Source organism: Carassius carassius, chromosome 45 (genome assembly GCF_963082965.1).
Source record: "Carassius carassius chromosome 45, fCarCar2.1, whole genome shotgun sequence".
In the NCBI taxonomy this organism is placed as follows: Eukaryota; Metazoa; Chordata; class Actinopteri; order Cypriniformes; family Cyprinidae; genus Carassius; species Carassius carassius.
Genome location: NC_081799.1, coordinates 11532806 through 11556248, shown reverse-complemented (window position 1 = coordinate 11556248; position 23443 = coordinate 11532806). Strand labels below are relative to the sequence as shown.

General features: G+C 36.4%; 2 protein-coding genes and 1 long non-coding RNA gene across 6 annotated transcripts in view; all 3 read right to left on the bottom strand.

The window, feature by feature from the left end:
• Window positions 1-173: 173 nt before the first annotated feature.
• npm1a (nucleophosmin 1a) lies at window positions 174-5265 on the bottom strand. 2 transcript variants are annotated; one of them, XM_059540017.1, is made up of 10 exons: window positions 5132-5265; window positions 2850-2932; window positions 2644-2763; window positions 2438-2531; window positions 2205-2320; window positions 2070-2120; window positions 1904-1963; window positions 1616-1819; window positions 1358-1432; window positions 174-964 (listed from the first exon to the last, which is right to left on the bottom strand). In XM_059540017.1, the coding sequence occupies exons 1-10, from the start codon at window positions 5169-5171 to the stop codon at window positions 923-925; spliced, it is 885 nt and encodes a 294-aa protein (XP_059396000.1). In that variant the 5' UTR covers window positions 5172-5265; the 3' UTR covers window positions 174-922. The 2 variants fall into 2 exon arrangements, with proteins under 2 accessions (XP_059396000.1, XP_059396001.1); XM_059540018.1 differs by having other exon boundaries at window positions 1904-1960.
• A 554-nt stretch (window positions 5266-5819) lies between these two features.
• Window positions 5820-23443, bottom strand: part of LOC132127847 (Kv channel-interacting protein 1-like) — a 32687-nt gene continuing 15063 nt past the window's right edge. The window contains exons 1-8 of one of the 3 annotated variants that reach the window (XM_059540021.1): window positions 22369-22589; window positions 9012-9136; window positions 8217-8286; window positions 8060-8130; window positions 7857-7964; window positions 7673-7777; window positions 7362-7424; window positions 5820-6963 (exon numbers count right to left, since the gene is read on the bottom strand). In XM_059540021.1, coding sequence (XP_059396004.1) covers window positions 6916-6963; window positions 7362-7424; window positions 7673-7777; window positions 7857-7964; window positions 8060-8130; window positions 8217-8286; window positions 9012-9136; window positions 22369-22426 — 648 coding nt within the window. In that variant the 5' untranslated portion in view covers window positions 22427-22589 and the 3' untranslated portion in view covers window positions 5820-6915. Of the gene's footprint in view, window positions 6964-7361; window positions 7425-7672; window positions 7778-7856; window positions 7965-8059; window positions 8131-8216; window positions 8287-9011; window positions 9137-18269; window positions 18654-22368; window positions 22590-23443 lie in introns of those variants that run through there. The other 2 variants (XM_059540020.1, XM_059540019.1) reach the window with 2 other exon arrangements.
• On the bottom strand, window positions 9156-9771 carry LOC132127849 (uncharacterized). Its single transcript, XR_009427607.1, has 3 exons — window positions 9737-9771; window positions 9368-9407; window positions 9156-9337 (listed from the first exon to the last, which is right to left on the bottom strand). It is a non-coding gene; the product is annotated as an uncharacterized LOC132127849 (long non-coding RNA).

The following is a 23443-nucleotide window of genomic DNA, read 5'->3' as shown; positions in this document are numbered from 1 at the left end:
TATTTAATACTATTCTCGTTCTCTCTCAAACAAAACATCTTTTCATTATTTTTCATGAAGGTAAATTAACACTAGGTGTTCAGACTAGTTAAGACACTGACAGTCAAGCAAAGGACAAAACTTGGGGAGACCCATCAAAACAGTCCTGAATTTTACAAGCCACATCAAATAGGTTAACACTTGTGAAATATAAACTTTATTTGCATTTAAACAGATTCAATGAAGTCCAAAAAGTGAACCACATCTGAATTGCAGTCCACAGATTATGAGTTCTGAGATTTAGCTGCACAGACTATGACATTAACAGTATACATTCTTGACATTGGATTTCTTACAGTTGACTAATCAATCCCAAACATACAGTACAGACCACCTTCTAGCAGGTAACAGGATACAGACAATAACAAAAAATAACATATACTGCTGAAATACTGGGATTCATCACTGATACCATTCTGAAACCCATTAATCATGCATTGCAAATCAGGTCAAGTTGTTCAAGATTTCAGTAAATTGACTTGGCAGGTGCATCTCTAATCAGAATGCCATAAACACATTTCCATGTTATTTTAAAGACACCATGGACGGGTAGTCAACAAATCTTTATATAAATTAGAGGGTTGAAATCTGCTCAGACTCTCATTTAAGCAACAAGGCTGCCAAATTAAGGCCACACTCCATGGACATGACAACACGACAGGGTGAGGAGAAGCCAGATTGCAAAGGATGAAAAAGGTCATGTTCTGAGTAAAGTCTTCTCAGGGAATGGCACGGATTTGACATAAAAACAGAAGAGTATGGGGACGAACTTAAAATTGCAGGTAACAAGAAAAAATAAAATCATGGTCCAAAAAAAAAAAAAAAAAAAAAAAAAGTGGGGGAGCGCCTAATAATTTAAGCAAAACAAAATATGGTTTAGCTCTTATTTTACACTCTGTCTCCACTTCCAGAGCTCCTCGATTACCTTGGGGGAAAAAACAAAACAGAAGTACAGGTAAGACCGTCATTCATGACTGTTCCTAATATGTTCCTTATGCAAGCATCTATATGTTTATTATAATTAATGCATACAACGACTAGAATACACCACTTTGACAATTAACATGTTTTAACTTTCATTTATTTTGAACATTTGGCAGCCAAAAAACCTGGGTGTCCAAATATCATTAAAACATTATTTCTTCGAAGAAAAACAATGAAACAGTTGTCTTATTTTGTATATAGATAAAAAAAAAAAGAAAAGAAAAGTGTACCAAGTCTAAATTTGCAGTGTTCGGAAAAAAAAAAAAAGTGTCTTAGATGTTCTTTTTTTCTAACTAATATAAAAAAAACAACATGACAAGAAAAATGCATATACCTTTGCGTCCGTGACTTTTAAGCCGTGCTTTACAAAGTTCTCAAACTTTGGCTGTAATTTTGGCAATGCTACACCCTGAAAAACAAACAAGAAAACATGAGTGCTATTTTCTAGTATGATTTTTTGCTTTTGAATAATATCATACAATAATCAAACTTTTCCCATTGTATCCTAAAGCACAGAAGGATGATAGTTTCTTACTACATGCAGAAATGTATTGTGACTTCATATGCAGAGAGGATCCAAAGGAAAACATACCTTTTCTACACTCGCCATAATTTTGGCTTTGATCTCGGGGACAGTGAGGACCTGTGGGGTCTGTGGCGTTTTGGGTGACTGTGCTTTCTTGACATCCTTTTTGTTCTTTTCAGGAGTCTTGTTCTGTTGTTTAGCAGGCGTATTGGACTTGGGTCCTTTTCCGTTCTGTGCAGGGGTCTGTGGTTTGGATGGTGCCTTCTTTTCCTGACAGAACAATTAGGAAAATAAGCATTTCTGACCACAGTTTCTCAACATTATACAAGATGTAGGACCTAAAACTAATTTCACCTTTACAGGAGACTCTTCTTCAGTTTCCTCCTCATCTTCATCGTCGTCATCATCGTCCTCCTCATCATCATCATCTCTGTAAGGTGAAATATTTTATTCATTTTTGAAATACTATTTCTCAAATACTAATTACCTATGACTTTACATAGATGGAAAAAGACAACACATACTCATCCTCATCATCGTCGTCCTCCTCTTCATCTAACTTCATTTTTTTCTATGAGAGAACGTTGGTTAAAAAAAAGAAATGAGCCACAAAATTGCATATACATAAAGGACCCTAATTAATTCCAGAACTTACTGAAGGCTTTTGAGTCACCGATGCTGGCCTCTTCTTAGCTGTTGTCAGTGTCTCTTCTTCCTCCTCCTCCTCCTCCTCCTCCTCTTCTTCATCAAAAGACTGGTCTCCTCCCATGACTGAAAGAAAAGTACCAATAAGAAACTTGCTGAAAATTCCCAATGCAGTTTTCCAAGTGTTTATCAGAGACAATCCCAAATAATGCTACACTTCCTCAAGTATTATGAGGTACTCACTGACGAGATGCTGTCCACTAATGTGAACTGGACCGGAACCAGAGCGTAGGCGGAACACAACAGGTGGAGTGATCTCAAACCCACCCAAACACACCTGCGATACGAACAAATCTTTAGTTAACAAGAACAATTCAAGGAGATCAACTCAAGTGTACCCTAAAGAACATGTGAAATGACATCGCTCAGTGGATGGACATTCTACTTACGCTGGGGAGAGTGGAAGGCCTGAGTGTGGCCAGAACTGCCTTGACCTTCTGACCCTCTGAATCCTGCCCTTCGATCTCCACAATGTTCAGCTCGTCTTTTGTTGTGGGATCAACGCAAGCCTGCAAAAATTAAATAAGAAAATGCCTTATATATGAGATTTAAATGTAAAAAAAAATTGGAAGACCATTTATAAAAGGCCACGTACCATTCGGACTGATAACTGATGATCATAATCATCATCATCCTCTGGATTAAAAGTGACTTCCTTGCCTTCCTTGAGCTCACAACCTATAAAAAAAAAAAAACAAGTTTATTTAAAAAGTACTTAAAAGGCATTAAGAGCCCTCCTGTGATGAAAAGTGTAACTCAATTCTGCAAACCGGTAACGTTATTCTCGAGCAATTCTCTCGTCAAAGCAATTAAAGGATCACTTCACCCATTTGCATTTAGCTTTGTATTGTTAGAAACCCAGTCATATATTATAATGATCATGGATTTTTCCTTTGTTTTTCCCTGAGATGGGAGAAATAAGGATTTAATTGTTTTACTTCTTGCTTATTATGATGTAAAAATCGTCAATTTGCGTCATAATAAGCAGGAAGTCAAAATTCATTGAAAAGTGTAGAGACTACAGACACTAGCTTATTATTATTCCAGGGGGTGGGACCCACTCACCCTACAGGCCTATTACAGATCAGTGGGTGGGACTAAACCTACAGAAACGACAGCGTCCGAGGAGCCCGGGCGTGCTCGAGCTGGTGCGGACTGGTGGTGCCTGTGCTCTCGTTGTGCGCCTACGGACACAGAAACCGTCTGCTGAAAGAATTTGAAAGATGCCAATTTCTCCTCGAAGAAATGTCTGAGGCAGACAAGGACACGGATGTTTGCGTTGTGAACCATCCTAGTTTCGCCCCGCATATGGACAGAGGCGTCCTGGAGACATATTTCAGAATTCCGAAGGTAAGCTGGAAACGCCAGCCGAAGCCTGCAGGGACAAATGGACGCCTAACTGTAAAATAAGTGTTTCAATTTTATTTATTATTCATTTCGTGAAATGTATACAATTTCTTCAAGCATTATTATCACGAAATGATTCCCGGTTAATAAGTTACGTAACGTCAACTGTAAACTGTTTGTGCAGTACCTTTTTTAATGCTCAAAAAGCTTACTGTGGCATTGTTTACTACTGTGGCACGTAAATACCATACATCGCTAACTGTGTCCTCAATGTCTTGTAGACAATATCGCCTAACAGCGGTGTTCTGGATTAGTGGGAGTGGCTTGTGGAGCTGTGCAAATGTGTTGCATTGTGGGAGTTGTGGTTTTCCATACAAATGAGCCCTAAAGTTACTTTCTGTAATAACTCTGTCAAAAAGGCACCAAATTCGAAAGTTTTAATAGATTTCGACTACATATATGACCCACTTTCAATGAAGATCAATGTTCCCTCGGGTGAAATGCTCCTTTAAGTGACTCTGGCACGTGCTTGGTTGAATAAATGAATCAAGAGAATCGCTCGGTGTGATTCAATCCGATTCGTCTGGATTTGTGAACCAATCCATTTAAATAATCTGGCTCCAAAGAACGATTCGTTCACGTTCATTTTTATAGCCTGCACTTTGATCTGCATCGTTTATGGAGAATCATATTTAAAAAAAAATACAAATAAAAAACGCATTCAATGCGGTTTCATGTGGAAGCAAGGATCTACACGTGGGCAAGGTTTGTGAGACGCTCTACATGTTCATATTTTAACTTACTGCTAAAGACCTGACAATGCCGACAAAATCTTTACACCAGAATTGCGTTTCCATTGTAATAATCGTGATTGGCGTTAGCATCATTTGCGCAAAATACCTGGGTGTGTCGGTTAGGAAAACGAAACTAAGAAGAAGAAGAAAAAAAACTGTACTTAAGTAGTATTCATTTGACCAAACACCTATAACGAAGAATATACTCTTAAATTGCATGCTATTCAAACACTTAATGCGTTGTCTCATCTAACACGTGCAGCACAGTGACGCCATTTTGGAGCGCCAGGACCAACGCACGTGTTCAGAGAGCGCGTGCAGGGAGGCACGAGCTGTGGAGGTTTCGTATAATTATATATATATATAGGCTAGAACAAACATAAAGGAGTTTCAGATTAATTGCTGACTACCATTATGTGTATAATGTAAGTTAGTGCTAACCGATTAGCTAGTGTGAATTCATGCTCTAACTTACACGTGTTGTTTAATGTCACTCCACATCGAGTAGCATCGATATTACAATATATTTGTACCAGTTAACTCATCAGCATGTGCTTCTAAGCAATTTAAGTCTGACAATATAACTTCGGGTAACGTAGTTGGGTGGCATTTACACTAACGTTACGCCATGCTCAGTTTGCGTAACTTACTAGTGCCACCTTTACGTACTATACGTGTGATCTAATAGACTATACAACAAGAACGGATCAAGATAATTATTTAACGCATTACATACCGTACAGGAAGGTTTGGGGACCCATTTGTTCGAGATCCATCTTTGTAGGCTGTGTGTGTCTGTAGACTGAACTGTGCCGTGCGCGTGCAGGAGGGACACACTAACCCACATTGAGTATATCACGCCTATTACTGGGACGGCCTTCCTGCCCAGCCAATGAATCCGCTCTCCAGACAAAGAATCACGGAGTTTGGGGCAGGATTGATATGTACAGTAGCCTACAAAGATTGTAAAAAAATCTTTGTCAAAAATCAAAGATTGTGTGTATATATTATGATATGATTATTTAATGTGATATTACCAAATAACAGATTGAAAACAAAATACTGGAGTTTAATGAGGAAGCATTTTTAAATAAATAAAGAGCTGATATATTTTCCCTCACTTACTATACATGATTACACACCAGTGAGTCAGGTTATTCTTTGCTGTCATGACAAATCCATTTTTTTTTCTTCTTCATAATCCACCAGTTGAGAAACACAGATCTATTCTGTTGTTTATATAGGTAGCAAAGCAAGCAGTGAAACATTTTAATAAAATGGTTACATAAATTATTAACATTGAGCATAATTAATTGGAGACGTTATAATAGTAATAATAATAATACACAATAAAGTGACGCCATTCATACTCTACTGGCACCTAGGTAAAAATAATAAAAGTAAAATAAGAAAACACAGCTGAATGCTATTCCACAATTATTTTTAATCGGTTTTAACTGAGATTTGAATTGCACAGAATACTTCATTTTCTCAGTTTGTATCTGACATTTCTTCATGTGGCACCATACTTACAATTATATACATAGCTTATATGTCCTACAACTGACCCTGACCCATAAATAATTATAGTTTTTCTTTATTTCATGTGGTTTATCTGGATTTTCCCCCCTTTTACAAACATTGTCTTGTCCTTCTTTAAACTACGCAGATGTATCTGGGGACAGAAGGGTATCCAGGGACTAGATTGTCATTTGTTGGGTTTGAATACAGTTGTGTTTTTTGTAGTTTCCTTAATACTCCTCACTTACTTCCATACTTAGACACACACACACACACACACACACACACACACACACTTCTGTCCCACCTTATTCACTATGATCTGTTGGGCAAAAACAGCTTAGTAAGTACTGAAACAGATAGACATACATTAAGTAGGCAGACTTGAAACATCAATTACTAACAAACAACACTGAGAACACAAGACAGAATCAACATCAAATTAAGAATCCTCTAAACCTCATGTCATTCATGAATAAATCATAAAATTAGATATTTTGAAGGCCAGCATTATTTTCAAGCAACTCATAGGGAACACATCTGCTGTTTTTTCTCATGCAAGTGCTTCTGGCAAAGAAAGCAAGCAAAGGAGGCTGTAGTTCCTCCTGGATGCACTTCCAGTACACCAAATGTAGAGTCCTGAGCTCTAGGTTCCAGCAAATGAAAAACAATTGCGAGTGGTTTTCTTTTTTTCGTAGGGAGGAAGGATGTTGATCAACACCACCCACTAGTCACAGTGCATTTCAAACATATGTAGTCTTCTGTGGCTGGAACACCAAAACCCAAAACACCAGCGAGAAACAACACTGAATATGTTACAAGGTTTGAATAGAGAGAGAGAAAAACAAAGCCCACAGACTCTCATTCCTCTCATGCCATCATATTCCCCGAGAACTCAGTTCAGTGAAATATAACAAATATATATTTAAATGTAAAATCCCTTTTGCATTCTGTTTCCCAGTCTCTGTTTGGTTCTTTTCTTCTTCTGGTGGAGCTTCTCTACATCACATTTTCAAAGAGCTGCATGGATCTCATCATGTTTTCATCCTGGTGAAAAAAAAGATAAACTTTTATATGTAATTCTTCAGTTTGACCACACAGAGGCAGTAGAGTCTTTTTGATCAACTTGATCTTGACTTTACTTTTTATGAAATACACCAGTATGTGGCTTTTTTCACATAAAAATAAATAAATAAATTCCTTTGGATTGTAATTATCACGTGTAAAATAACACTTATACCTGGCATATGTCACTGAAACAAACATTTAGGCTCCGTAAACGGTGAAAAGGCTCTGAGAGTAACTGTTTTTTGAGCCATTAATTACTTTACATGTTTAAGATTGCTGGCATGTCTTTAGGGGTTGGGGTTTGGAGAAAGTAGTGTACCAAATTCACCAAGGGCAGATGTAAATAACACATGTACGGTACAATTATATAAACATACCTCCTGACAGGCAATCACAAACTCCTCCAATGTTACAACTCCATCTTTGTTTTTGTCCATTTTCTGTAGACGAGAGAAAATTGATTTGAATTGCTCTGCCTTTTTTTTCCCCCTTTTTGCTGTAAAAAATCATGCATGGGGAATTTCTAGGGATAAGTATAACTATTCATGCACATTTTATCCCAAAATCAAAAGAAATGGATAAATCAATTAAGTTTTGAACAATGTAATGTAATTTGATGAGAATCACCACTGAACATTTTTTGTGTGTATATATATATATTAAGGATTTTTATTTTTTTATTTTTTACCACAAAGAAGGCATCCACATGCTGCTTTGGTACATCCCCCTTCAAAGCCGGATATGTGTACTTCCCCATCATGTCATAGATGGCCCTTACTATCTCTGTCATTTCCTGTGAGGTACATGAAGACTGAGTATATTATTGATTTAAGCTGATGTTAATAATGACTGCCTATTTACATATGCTATACCTCCTTATTGATAAATCCATCTCTGTTAATGTCATAGAGATAAAATGTCCATTCCAGTTTCTCTCTGACCGTTCCCCGCAGTAGAGTAGATAGTCCCATCACAAAGTCCTGAGAGAAAGACAGGAAAGACATTCTGTATGTAATGTCACTAAAATATAGAGTATATTTTCATACTGTGCCAGGAGTCAGCATTTTCTTCAAACCTCAAACTTTATGGATCCATTATTTCTGGTGTCAAACGCATTGAAGAGATAATGTGCATATGTACTGGCATCTGGTATAGCAGTGACAACAGATGAAAACATTAGACATTTAGCATAAGAAGCATGTAATATTTAAGAATTTCTCCTTTTTTAGTACCTCCATGTGGAAAAAACTGTGCATAAATGTGTTTAAATGTCTCCTCATTCACTACTCCACTTGGACACTCCTGAGGGAAGAAAAATACACATTATTAACATTATATTATAAACATATTATTGGCCCCCTTGTAGTAATTGGATTAGATAAAAAAAATACTAAATAAATATAATATAAAATAATACTTTTAGTAAAATATATTTGTAATATTATAATAATAAATGTTTTTTTTAAAATACATTTGTAATAATAATTCCATAAATCACCTGCAGTTATGTAACGTACATTCCTGAGAATGGTATATAAAAATAATAATAATTAAATATATATATATATATAACTTTGGGCTTAAACGCTGCCATATAATACACAGTGGTTATGGCAAAGCATTTCTAACCCAACAAATATGAGCCGCTGTGTGGGTTGCTGAGCCTGACTGTTTATGTGTGTCTAATAGAGCGTATGAATGCTGGGATTGAGAAATATGACTGGCTGACTGTAGCTTGAGGCTAGCGCACAGTGATTGGTGACACGCTTGATAATGCAAAGAGGAACAATAAGAGTTTACAGAGTTTTAAAGACAGATGAGACATGGGAAACAGATCCACAGGGACAGTATATGCAGATGAGATGTGATGATTCATAAGAAAAGACATTGAGGCATAAGGATATATTACATAAACACTATAAGCTTCTTATCAGATTCCAAGATGTGTCAAAAGACATTTGTGTAAAGTAAATGTGCAGATGTGGGAGCGATGAGAAGGATAAGATAAGAAATACCGGGCAACGTACATTTTTGAAGCCTCTGTAAAGGACTTGTAGCTCTTGCTTGGTGAAGTTTGTCTGCGCCTCAAGCTGCTCGAGACCCTCCGGCCGATGGCAGACCATTGTCATCTCTAATTCATCATCTACCTTATCTAGAGAGAAAACAAGCCACATGTCAGTTTCATGCTGATAAATGACCACTGCTTGCTCTTGCTTGCGGTTGCTCTTTCACAGCAGTAAATATCAACTTTCTCTCAGATGCTCCTCCTTAAATTTAAGTGAGGCAGATAAAACAGTTGTTGACATAGTAAGGCTAAGAGTTGGATGAGAAATGATTGCATTCACATGGAAATCTCAGGCTTCATCCTTGCAAATCTGAGCACAGTGTGCGGAAATATTTAAATGTATTTTGAATCTAAGACACTTTTAGGGTCACTTCATCCCAAAATGAAAATTCTGTCATTAATTGCTCATGCCGTTCCGAACCCGTATGACCTTTGTCCATCTTCAGAACACATACAGATACATTGATGTATTTTTTTAAGAAATGCAAGAGCTTTCTGACCCTGCATAGACAGCAACGCAACTGAAATGTTCCCAAGCCCAGAAACCTAGTAAGGACATCATTAAAGCAGTCCATGTGACATCAGTGGATCAACCATAATTTTACAAATGATAAAAAACGATTTTAATTTACTACGAGAATTATTTTTGTGCGCTAAGAAAACAAAAATAATGACTCGGGACTCTACATTTGGTGAATAACGATTCAACAATTTCTTGTGTCAGTCCTCGACGTGTGTCCACGAGAGTACTTCAATACGTGTGCACAAAAAGTTTTCCTGCAGCGTCGCAAAATTACGGCAAAATTTCGGCAAAATTTCCACTCACACGGACTATTTTAACAATGTCCTGCATGGGCCTCAAATGTGTCAGTATGCAGGGTCAGAAAGCTCATGGATTTCATTAAAAATATCTTATTTTATGTTCCAAAGATGAACAAAGGTTTTACGAGTTTGGAACGAGATGAGGGTGAATAATTAATGACACTTTTCATTTTGGGTATACTAACTCTTCTTTTTTGACCTTTTACGTGTTATGCTTTGGTCAAATTATGCGTAGTCATGAATTTGCTTTCCACTGCTACGCTGATAGTACACAATTGTATGTCCTGATAAAGCCTGGTAGCACAGATGCATCCTGTATCAGTACTAAAATTATTAATAGTCTCTCTTCTAGTCTGGTTGCCTTATCTAAAGTTTAAAAAGAGGATCGTAACCTAGGTGCCATGTTTTACCTTCAGTACTCAGGGCCCACATTTACCAAGACAGTGTAGAAAAAAGTTAAACATTTTGTCCAACGAATGAAATTTAGAATGTGTGTAAATACAAAACAATCCATATTTATAAAACGTGCACACGTGGTTCTTAAGTAATCATTGTTGATAAATCCCACACTCTTAGCACCATGCTCGTTCAAATTCATGGTTATTTACATTCAGAAACACCTCAAATGAACCATATATGGTGACAAGACCTCCCTTTATCACATGAATGTATATGTCGTCACCGAAGTCATGGCAAAGAAAGCGTTACAGATCAGTGCGCTCTTTGAAAACGTGTTCTCTGCACAGCTTATGGTTTGCCAAATCTTCCAGCAAATTGAGATCAGCCATGACCATAGAGCTACAGATACACAGGACACATGCGACAGCATGCAGATCTCACGTATTTGTAGATCTCACACTTTGTGTGAAACTGTTCTTACACACTCATTATTCGGACATAAATGAGGGCCCAGGTGACTAAAGTGGTGCAGTCTTGCTTTACACAACTGACGCAACTAACAAAGATTAAGTAATTTCTTTCTTTTGCTTGTTTAGAAAAGGGCATTCATGCCTTTATCTCTTCCAGATTTGACTACTATAAAGCACTTTATTGTAGTATCAGCAGACGAAACATTCAAAGACCTCAGCTGATACAAAACACTACTTGCAAGCTTTTGACACACATTAAGAGAAGTGACTACTGATCCTTGCTGCCCTTCACTGGTTACCTGAATTGATTTTAAGATTTAACTTGTTTTTAAAGCCTTGAAGGGTCAGGCTCCTGTCTATATTTGTGATTTGTTAACTCTCTCTGAGCCTGATCACTGCTTGAGATCCTCTGATAGGGCCCTACTAATGGATCTGAAATCTCGACTTGTCACTAAAGGTGACGTGCTTTTGCTGACCATGCTCCTCGGCTGTGGAAATCCCTGCCTGGGGATCTCAGAAAGGCTTTATTTTTTAAATTATTTTAAATTATTTAAATTATTATTTCATTTTTACAGTATAGATATCTTAAGTTTTGCATTTTTATTGTTCTGTATTATTATATGTTCTCATTGTAAAACACTTCGTAACTTTGTTTTAAAAGGTGCTGTATATATATATATATATATATATATATATATATATATATATATATATATATATATATATATATATATATATATATATAAATTTATCCCGAAAATCCTTTACCTATAGTGTTTCCAGACAAAAATGACCAGCTTTTAAAAAATTGCTTGTAAGTCTTTCATTATGCTATATTATCTATATTATAACTTGTTTTCTTTTAATTTACACATGTTTTGAATTATTGGATGCAGTCTTCATTGATTTGAATTTTTAAACCTTGCAATTTTTTGAGTGAAAAAAACAAAAAACAGGTCCATTGTCTGTTGTCAGTATACTTTTAATGTATGAAGCACAGCTCACACAAAAGTCTTACAGAAGCATCATGGAATTGTCGGTGGTGATTAGAAACACACAGTTTCCCTTTGCAACAACAGAAACTGTGCTTGGGGCAAACCCACAACTTACACCTCCACTTCAAAGACTTTCACTTTAGTAGGAAAGAAACTTGGATGACTCATGTGTTTGGACACACACACAGACATTGGCTCACACACACTTGTGCACTCGCCCCCTGCAGGCCATGCTTCTGCTGCTGCTGTGTCAGCTCCGGCAAAATGATTGGTGGGTAGAGAGGTAGATGGGGTGATGGGGAAATCAGTAGAACGAATGAAAATGGCCATGAATGGCTTGAGGGAAGACCTTCATCTTTCACAGAACACCGGAGAGGCATCTCCGTATAAATGCTCCAGCCCTTAATAAATCCTCTCTCTGGTTTTCAAACAAACACACTTTAACCTTCCATATATCTGTAAATTCACATAGATGTGCATATATAAAGTGATGGGAGGTTTTTAATATTTGAGATTTTAAAATACTTTCTCAGTTTGTTACATTGATTGTTAAGTGTGCAGGGGGAACTATAAGAAAGCCATTAGTGGGCTGATTTCCTTGAAGAGATTTAAACATTGTGCTGCTTGTGCCGTGTTACTTTTGGATAGAACTATAGTGTAATATGTGGCATGATTTGGGCTGCTAATGTCAAGGGTATGTGCTTGAATTCACACATGATTGGACCATGTTGTAGTTAAACCATAAGTTGGTGAAAAAAATGAAGTTCTGTATTTAATGGGGTTCCCAACTGTTTTGAATTGAACCGTCAATGACAATCTATTACATCAGTCTCCCCCCCCCCCTGTACTCAACATATGGCCACATCAGCTTAATGATTTATAGCACAGCCAGTAACACAACTCTCAGTCACTAATGAGTTTTATTCATTCTTTATTTCCTACTATTTCCTGAACACATAAACTCAACAACGCATTCACACAAGAAGATAAAGAATGATCTCATTAGCCATTTCAGACTTTGGACTATTTGGGAAACAAATGAACCGATTTCATCATGTTTAGCAGGTTTTACAAGCTAAAGACCTACTTAGAGCAGTATGAATGGCTGTCTTATGCTGGTTGTTAATTTGTGGCTTAGAAACCAATATGCTTTTCATCAGCGAAATTTCACCAGCAGTGAACACTCTGGCTTTGTGACAATATCAAAACAGGAATTTTGCTTGAGCATCCCGACCAGCAATTTTGGTGCGGGACGATCTATTTGACTGACCAATAACAGGAAGTGTTTATGACCTGTTTGGAAAACATTCCTTATTTATCTTTAATGCTGCTAATGCCACAGAAATGACACACTTCACTTTTAAAATCTCTGACTGAAGAGGATCATCTTTTCGTACCTGCTGGACAAAGTTTTATGTGGTTTCTTTTTCAAAGCACTTGACATTTTAAAATATATTAAAATACACAGCAGTTATTTTAATTAGTAATAATAGTTCACAAAATTACTGGTTTCATTGTATTTTTATTTTTATCAAATAAATGCAGCCTCAGTGAACATAACAAAATCTTACCAACTCTTTTAACCCTCTGGGCTTCTTCGCCCGAAAACGGGCGAAAACTTGAACGTTTTGAAATGTTTAATTTTTTTGCTTCATCGGATGGGGATGAAACTTGGTGACTTTTGTTGTATTACCTATATGAACACACAAAAAAATCAAGGAGATGATTCTGATATGTTAAAGGGTCGTAAAAAAAAAAAGTCACACTTAGCTTCCTCCCGCCCGAAAACGGGAGACATAGGAAATGAATGGGAAATACGAAAAAATAGGAAAACTCAGAGAAACTTTTGGTGGTACAAGCTACAGATCAGCAACTGTGCTGAAAAAAAGTGTACAGCAATGAAGGGGTGACACTCTAGAACATCAAGAGTGCAAATAAGATCCCCCCCCCCCCACACACACACCCACGCACACAAACACACACACACATACACAGATAAACTGGCAACTGCAACAGCAAATTTGTAGAATATTCCACATAAAATCAATAAATGAAAAAAAAAAAACTTACTCAAATGCACACACACACACACACACACACACACAGAGAGAGAGAGAGAGAGAGAGAGAGAGAGATAAAGAGAGAGACTGGTAAGACTGCAACAGCAAATTTTGAGAATATGCAAAAATAAATAAATAAAAAATACAAAAAGAGACTCTCGCTCAAATGCAACACACACACACACACACACACACACACACACACATTCACTCACACATACACACACACACACACATTGTGTTCCCTTTCTAACCAAATGCTATAGTTTGATTGTAATCATAATGCAAAACCTGATACTTATCTAAACATTTTTGTTAAGAAAATAAAGTAATCATCTTTTAGAATATCTAAATGTATATCTAAATAAAAAAAACGAATAAGATAGAGAAATCATGTCTAAAACAACAAAAGGAATCAAATAGCCTTTCTACATAGGATATATAGGAAGCTATAGACAGCCTACAGGCTGGTACAGGACATTACACAAAAGTGGCTATTTTTTAAAGCCACTAGATGAAGTTCTTCTCCTGGAATATTTTTTTTTTAGGCTGGCACTCTATTTTGATGTGAAATGCTGCATTTATTAAATTTTTTTTTTTTAAATAAATATAAAATAAAAAATGATATATTAATTCTAATGGAAAAAATAGCTCATAAAAATTATATAATTAATGCAAAGTATCATAAAAAAATCTAAAAATTCTAAATAATAATCAGAAAACATTATAGAACAAAAATATATTTGATTGGTTATCCTTGGAAAAAGTAAAGTACAATTTCAAGGCTTCGCCCATTTTCGGGCGGGAGGAAGCTAAGTGTGACCCATTTACGAAGAAGCCCAGAGGGTATGCTATGCTGGTGTTTGTGCTTACATGATGCTGGTTATTTGTGAGTTAAATTCATCATAGCTAATGCTGATCTTTCTATTTTTGGTCATTTTTGCAGCTTAATTGCCATTGATGACTATTTACTTTCCTTGTATTCAAAAGAGCAGCAAGAGCATTCTGATAAACAATCTTCTTTTGTGTTCCACAGATAAAGTTAAGTTATACAGGTTTGAAACGGCATGAAGGTGAGTAAATGATGACAGAAGTCTTTCAAAACACATTCGATCTCTTTGTAAAGACTGCAAATCATTTTAACCAGCTTGACAACATCAATTTGTATTGGGGAGTATAAATTTGAAGCTGAACTGAATTACAACAACAGAGCAAACAGCATCCATTAGCTGTTTCTTGAAGAACTCCCAGATATTGTCAGGTCTGTCTGATAACTGTGATGAGATTGTAATACATCTCACGGGAATGACTAGATGTGAAGCTTCTGCTTGTGAAAGAACTCAACAGGGCAAGCCCCTCATTTCATCACTCCCAATTATCACCTCTCTGCCTTTTAACACAAGCAAACAAACTGATGTGACAGGGAGAATGAAAAGGGAAGGTGAGAGAGAAATAAGTGGAACACACCTAAGAAAGATGTAGTGTAAGTTTATCAGAGGAAGAGGAGAGAGAGAATTAGACCATATTCACTGCTTCTCGTATTGTTTGAGTAATAACTATCAATAACTTATTGAAAGCATTTTCAAATTCTATTTTTAATATTTCCATATTCCTAACTTTGTTTGTCAGCACAATGAATTTACTATAACTATCAATAACTTGATTTTTAAAAATGTTATTTTTCATTTCTCTGTATTAATATCAAGAGTAGAATATCAATCAATAACATGTTGAAAGCAATATATATATATATATATATATATATATATATTTACTTTTTTTTCCATATCTCAATATTCATTATTTCATTTATTGTTTGCACAGTAAATTTCTAACCAATAAGGCAAGGCAAGGCGAGTTTATTTATAAAGCACATTTATACACAATGATAACTCAAAGTGCTTTACATAAAAGAAAGAGAAATAATCATGAAAAAAATCACAAAAATAAAACAAGGAATTTAAAAACTTGAATTTAAAATGATTTAAAAATTTACTTAAAAAGAATTTAAAAATAGAAAACGTTTTTACATAAAATACAGTGCAATGAGACCAAATTCATTCATTCATTCATTCATTCATTCATTCATTCATTCATTCATTCATTCATTCATTCATTCGTTCGTTCATTCTACCTGTACCCTTGTATCTTTTCTTGTTTTTATAAGGTTGTGTGTGCAAAATAATCATGCACAACAATAAATAACTTGGGAACTGAAATTGAAAAATGGGAAAGACATGCTGTAACAAAAAAAGATAGAGGGGCCTGACGATGTGTTTTTAGTATGGGAAAATGGAGAGATCAGTGGAGAATGGAGAAGCAAGACGTCAGCACATGAAAAAATTATTCGTTGGAGTGGAAGAGCAACAGAACACAGCATGGGACTGAAACCCTCTTTCCTTCCATCTATTTCTATCTCCCATCCTCTTTAAAGCTTAAAAAAGCGAAAAAGCCCTTGAAACAGTGGCAGTAGGAATACACTAAAATAAACTTTAAAGACACACTCTCCATTCAAGCAGCTATTAGTGCCATTAGAGTGCTTCCTCTAACACAGTGATGGTGGAAAGGTAAAAACAACAACAACACTACAAGCCTTCTAATCAATCTTTTCTTTATAGTTTTTAAAACCGAGATTGTCTCTGCGATTGATTATGTGTCTATTGAACTCTTTAGGAAAATCAATGTGGATTAAATTGGTTAGCTACAAGCAAATTGCAGTGCAATTTTTGTTTCTGTAAGAGTGTTGTATTTTATTAAAATTTCTAGTTATGTGTCAATTTAAAGTATTTTTAATAAGCCAATTATAAACAAGTCAGGTTAAATCAAGTTTACTGGCATTCATTCTCAGTACAAGTCAAGTAAGAAAATAATAAACTGCAGTTCATGGTGCTACATATAAGAAGACATTGCCATTAGAATCCTGCCCTTGAGTGTCAAGCTCAACAATATATATTTTTCTAACAGGTAATTAACCAAAGCAAGCTGCCCACATTCAGCTGCGGGGAGCACTAGACCACAGTGATTTGATAGATCTATGGGGAAGATGTCAGAGGAAAGCGACAAATAGCAAGCAAATAGTTAAACAGCAGGATGAATATTCATGAGCAGCTGCTGTAAGGCAGTACAAATCACTTGTTACTGCAGCTCTGAACTCCCCTCTCATTACGCCTGGGGTCACACCCCTGACATAGAGCTGAGGATTCAAGCAAAGGCCTCCAGACCAGTCTTGGATCACTGATCTTTGAATGGTGCAATGGTTTGTTTGGAGCCTAATGTCCCAAAGCAGTGGTCATACAATAAATTGTTTGGCTGGAGCAAAGGGGACAGAAGACCATCTGCCAGATGGCAGCAGTTTATTATACCATTTAATTTAGCATAGACCATTTTAAGAGATTGTAGAGGAATAATTCACCCCCAAAATTGCAATTCAGTTCATTCAAATAAGTTACTCTTCTATATGTTGTTCCAAACCACCAATGATTCAAATCACAAGTTAAGGGTGTTGTGCAGAATTTAAATCCATTAGTATGAATTTGAACTGAATTGATTACAGTAATTTGAATAGGAATAACAGGAATTGGAATTTACTCAATAATTATTCAAAGAAAATCAACACAGGTAATGCATTTCAGAGAAATGTGTTTAAATGTTATCGTAATGAAATATTTATTATTCTAGTGTTTTCTCTGTCTGTAAGGCATTTGAGGCTTTAAAAAAACGTGTCTTTTTTGTTAAAAATTATATTATATTTATACTTTAATTTATTGAAACAACCAAATGTATTTGTGTTTCATATATAGGTTCTTCCATAGATTTGCTATGCAGTTGACCTCTGGATAATTTAAGGATTGACTGAAAGAATAAATGACTGATGCAAATTATTACTAAAGTTTAATGATTAAACTTGTGATCCATGTAAACAGACCAAGAACAGTAGCAGTTCTGTTCAGAATCAATGTGTATAATGCGTCCCTTAATTGCTATCATGTCGATCATAACATCCCATCATCTGCTGTACAAAGCATTAGAAAGCTGTCTCCATGACAACTACACCATGGCGCATGTGAACAGGAAGAAGGTTGATATGTGAGCAGAGTGTTAAAACACCCGCTCACGTACAAAGATGCCACACACACACACTGTCCATGATGTTTATCTGTGAGGGACGAGGTTAAACCATCATTTGTAAACAGCAGACCGTGAGGTGTTGCCTATCAATTGAATATCTTCTCAACCTTGCATCCTTTCTGTCCTCTCTCAGCTCTTTAGTTTAACATTGTCTCTACATATATCTCATCTTTTTAAAGTGTCATCTGTCTTTGAACACAAACAGGACACTCTTCCGTTGCCTTAAGCACTCTATCAGTGACTAAGTTAGCCATTGTGTCATTGATTTAGTGCTGTTATTGGTACTTCAAAACCCCTTTTAGCACAGAATGCATCGAGTTGGATAATCTGCCATTAGTTAACATACCTCTAGATGGCTGTCTTTGTCTTGTCTGCATAGTCAGTGTGCCCACTACGGCTCCCATGTTGTCACCGCAAACACACGCGTGTTCAAACTAATAAGCGTTGAGTCTGCCAGTCTTGTCTTTCTTTGTTCAATCCCCTGCTCTTGTTTCCCTCTCCACTCTCATCTTACTCTTCAGTGAATGAAGACAAGCTGTAATTTTCTTGCTAAAAGCATATGGTTCCTTCCTTGATGCCCCTCCCACAAATTTCACTCCCTCTCTCCCTTTATTTCTCTTACTTTGCTCTAGCTCTGTTTCTGCTTGGTCTTGTTTGTTGTTCAGTGTCAGGAACTGTTGCTGTGCAGGTGGATCAGTCTGTTGGGAAGCAGTAGAAAGAGTGTGAGGATGAAATGCTCCTCTCTGTGGCATGCGCGCACACACACACACACACACACACACACACAAACACACACACACACACAAATAAACAGCCGACCTGTTTCTTATGGAACTGCAAATTTGCACACAGGCTGAATGTGGCAAGATGGATGATGACTTTCGTTCACACTCTGCTGCTCTTATATGCTCAAGCATTTGTTGTTTTGTCTTGGTGGGATGCTCCATTGACTTCTGTTGTTCTTATATGGTGTGATTTATGTTTTCTATACTCTAACCTACATCTAAACTTCACAGAATCCATTTTAAAGGGATACTTTATTCTTTTTAAGAAAGAAAAACTGAAAAAAAAAAATTATGTATGGAAAAAGACCCTAACCCTATAGAAAGAAAGAAAATTCTTGAATAAAATTTGGGTGAGCTGTCACAAAAATAATTACTGTCCTCTTATTCTTATTCTTTATTATTTTCCTCATAGGTACACTGTAAAATATCTTGTTCCATTTACAGTAAAATGACAGCTATGGTTGGCAGGGATTGACTATAAAATATAGTTACAATGTTTCATTACAGGATGGCAAATTGGTACAGGTATATTTACTGTATATGTATAATGTGTATAACATTAATAATGTAAGCTATAAAAAATCTTATGTTTTACTTTAGACAAATAATAAATAAATAACATAAAATGCAACTCAAAACATGCTAATTTATATTACAGATAAAATGTATATATATATATATATATATATATATATGTAATCATATGTGATGTTTCATAAAATACAATTTTTATTTTACTGCATTTGTGGAGACATTTATAGTCCCCATATTGTAGGCAAAACCTTATCCACATCCATCAAATGAATTGTGGTACGACTATGAGCATTTGGTTTCATCATCCACTGTTCATTTCCAGTTATGAGCCTTTTTGCGTGCATGCGTGTGTGTGCATTTGCAATTTAATGACTCGGATAAGAATGTTTCATGGATCAACTACCCTAATTTTCAGTGTATACAATTCACAAATATGTGTTTTTGATGTACTGAACATTTGTAATGCTCTGTAAAATGACCCAAATACTCTTGTTTGTTTCGGTATTCTCTCTCATTAGTGGGGAACAAAACCCACAAACTTTTCCGATTAAAGAGATGGAAACAGAGATAAAGAAAAACAGAAAGTAGAAGCAGAAAGAAAAACTACAGAGGCAACGAAATTGCCATTGGGGGTTGTCTGTGTTTTAAAACAGCAGGTCTGTAACCTTATTAATCATCTAAAAAAGATGAGACTTCAGACGGATGCGCTTTGGGCTGGGAGTGAGGAGAGAAGTTGAAGGTAATGAGTAATTACATAATATCAATCCGCACCGCTCCGTATTACGCAGATCCAGCAGGACTGACCTAAAAATCAGGCCAAGATATCCAGAGATATCCTCATTCTAGCAAATAGGCATCTGCTTTCCTTCACGACCACCCAGTCTGCAACAACACAACATCCTGAGGTTGTACCACCTGCCTCACACAGGATAAATTCGCTGGTATCAGCATTCAAATTTCAACACAACATATTTTTCGTCGATGTAAGACATTTGTAATGGTTTTCTAGCTTTGACACTCATCCTTGGAACAGAAACAATGAAATCCAGCAAACGACTGGCATGTGTGAAATCCAGGCAGGCAGGTGTAAGCCTCTTTTCTCACTCTGAAGTGTCTATGTTAGACTTTCCTTTGCAGACACCTCATTGAATCTGCTAATGCATTTGGGAGATGTTTACAGATGATCGGCTTACCCTTGGAAACATATTCAGTGGTGCGAATAATAGCCTAAAACCTTGTATCACTGAGAACCTATAATCATGGTAATATTGTTAATAGGTTTTTGTAATAGAAGTACAGTAAGAAATGGCATAACAGAATTTTACCAGCTGTGCTGTAAAAAAAGAAGAAAAAAAAGAAAACGGCAATATGTTTGGATTATGTATGTTTGAAGTAACTGATAATCCATCTCTCCTATTCTTGTGTGCAGAAAGCCATTTTTTCTGCATAGTTTTTCCTAACATCATAATATGTGGTGTTGTCATTTTATTTTTTAAGCTACTGATCACATTAAAATGATCAAAGATTTTTTGGTCATTGGTAAAAAAGAGAGAGAGAAAAAAAGTGAGATTACATGTTTATTGTTGCAGTTATCTAGTCTTGTGTGTCAAGTATTGGGCTCTCTGTTTGAAAGGTATCTTAAAGGGGACATGATGGTGCAGTTTTTAAATTCTTAAATTTTTAAAGTCTCAAATACAAAGAGATAAAAATGCCCTTCCTAAAACGTCTCATTTAAACACGCCCCCACATATCTACGTCACTGCGTTGGAAGATTTGCTTAACACCGCCCAAATGTTTACACGAAAGAAGGCGTAACGTTTATTCTCGCTGTAGTATTGTTGCCACCACTGCCATGCCTTGGAGACTCTGTGTGTTTCCAAATATGTAAAGGGCATAACATTTCCATCACGCGAAGTTAAACCTGCGAGTTCAATGTGTATAAAAACACAAACATATTGAAACACGTTACAGCTGCAATGCTTTATATAATAGGCCATTCCTACAAACTACAAAAACTAGAGTAACACTATTTAAAGTTGAAATTGAAATCTAGTTAACATTCTTGGAGTGTTTATCCCCAACACCTGAACCTGAAGCAATGCCCTTCAGAAATCCAGCAGAAGTTCCTGTCCCATAAGGGCTGAGTGCCAAAGCCGCCGAACAGTTTGCATTTCTAGTTAAAAACTCACAGGCAGCTCCTGTAACTCCTGGGGATTTTAGTGAAGACTTCAAACAAGCTTTCTGTCTTCCTGCCCAGAACTCATAATCCTCTAGGCTCCATAATCTTTCTTCAGGTCTTTGGTGTGTGTATATGAAATTTGGCTCTCTCTATTGCTCTTATGAGTGTGTAAAAACACATGCTCCCACATGTGAGTGCAGTGGTGTTGATGTTGTGTTGATTTGTTGCAGGATTGTTTTTGGCATATTCTGTTGTGCATTAAATCTGTGGAGAATTAGAAATGGTAAATTTGCATGGAGTGTATAGGTTAATTAACCTTCAAGGCATAAATAAGCACTAACACACCGCCTTCTCTTTTTCCTCTTTTTATGCATTTTCTTATCACAAATGCTCTGCTTTTCAAAACCTTCAAATCGCCTCAGCTTTGAGCATTACAGGAGGTAATAATTTTTGTCATTTTTTTGCAATGTAATACTTTCAAAACCCATAATGCCTTGTATGGAGCCCATGACAGGATATGCCAACACATTCGCACATGCACACGCTGCACAATCACTTTATCAAAACTAAATTAGGCTAATTAAAATTGCTGTTTGCTTGCCCTTTGAGATATAAATTCCGGCATTTGTGGAAGTGAATAAAAAATATTCTCTCTATGAACTATTTTTTCTTTATAACACAACCCCAAGAGGAGTTTTTCTAATTTAGCTAACTTCAAGTGGCATAGTTGCAATTTTGTTGTCCAAAAATGATATAGGTTAGAAACATACACGCAGATGTCGAGTTTAGTCTACATTAAGTAGAACAAGAGGGACACATGTATATATAAAAAAGTTATATATTCTAATCCTCTCGATCTTCTCATCTACTCATCTACCACTCCTTTCTCACAAATAACTTATTAATGAAAGTATTTGTAGCTGGTCAATGTGTTAATTGGACCCTACCTGTCCTGAAGGTGACCTGTTTGGTGTGCATAGAGAAGGTCCCCAATACTACACCCATCTTCAACACAGTTCTTCACTTTCCTCACTTTAGATTTTGGATTGAAAAAAGCAGTAGTCCCTGTTTTTGCACTAATCTTCTGATCTTTCAACAATCTTTTACTCTCAGGGTTGTTAGTTACTTAGCTCTCGCTCTCTCTGACTTTCCTCCGCGTTCTGTCTGTCTATCATGTGGACTCTGAAGGCTGCTCATCATTTCCTGAGCTTTTATTGGGGGCTGAAGGCTGCTCATCATTTCCTGAGCTTTTATTGGGGGCTGAGAGAGACATGGAAAGAGAGAGAGGGAGAGAGATGGTGAGTGATTCATTTAGGAATACTAGTGGAGAATGAGAGAGTGCTAAAACTGAGTAGTTAATAGATCTATCCTGCAGTGTAAGATCCTCTATCCTTGATTTATAAATTGTGCGCACGATTTGCTAATTCGTTCCCTCGATTTGCTAAATTGTGCGCACGATTTAGCAAAACGAGGGATCGCAATACTAATCGTGTGCACGTTTTAGTACAGTAAGGGGAACGAATTAGTAAATCGTGCGCACAATTTATTTATTTTTTCTTGCATGTCATGTGCGGGGCTCCATAAGAACAGACTTATGGTGGGTGATTAGAAAAAGAAACTATATCAGTCTTTTTCCAGCAAGTATGAAAAGATGATCCTTTTCAGTCAGAGATTTTAAAAGTGAATTTCTGTGGCACTACCATTATGAAAGAGAGTTGTGAAAATAAGGAATGTTTTCCAAACAGGTTTCCTAAACATTGTCTGCTATTGGTTTGCCAAACATATCGCCCCGCCCCCAAATTCATACCATTGGTTGAGCCAGTGCTGCTGTTGTCAGGCTGGTTGGGATGCTCAAACAAACTGCTTGTTATGAAAGTGTCACAATGTTCACACTTCATGGGGAAATCAGTCTACAGGGGATTTCTTTTTCATGACATTTCTAATATGTTAATATTGAGATGTTAATACTATATATGCTGAAATATAAGTAATCTGGTATAGGTGAGACTAGTATAGCTATTA

Excerpts from the sequence above, each read along its gene's own strand:
- npm1a (XM_059540017.1), bottom strand. The coding sequence starts at position 5,171 with ATGGATCTCGAACAAATGGGTCCCCAAACCTTCCTGTACG. Across the intron at positions 2,321-2,437 it reads TAGTGGACAGCATCTCGTCA|TCATGGGAGGAGACCAGTCT; the intron begins GTGAGTACCTCA and ends CTTTTCTTTCAG. Across the intron at positions 2,121-2,204 it reads CGGTGACTCAAAAGCCTTCA|AAAAAAATGAAGTTAGATGA; the intron begins GTAAGTTCTGGA and ends GTTCTCTCATAG.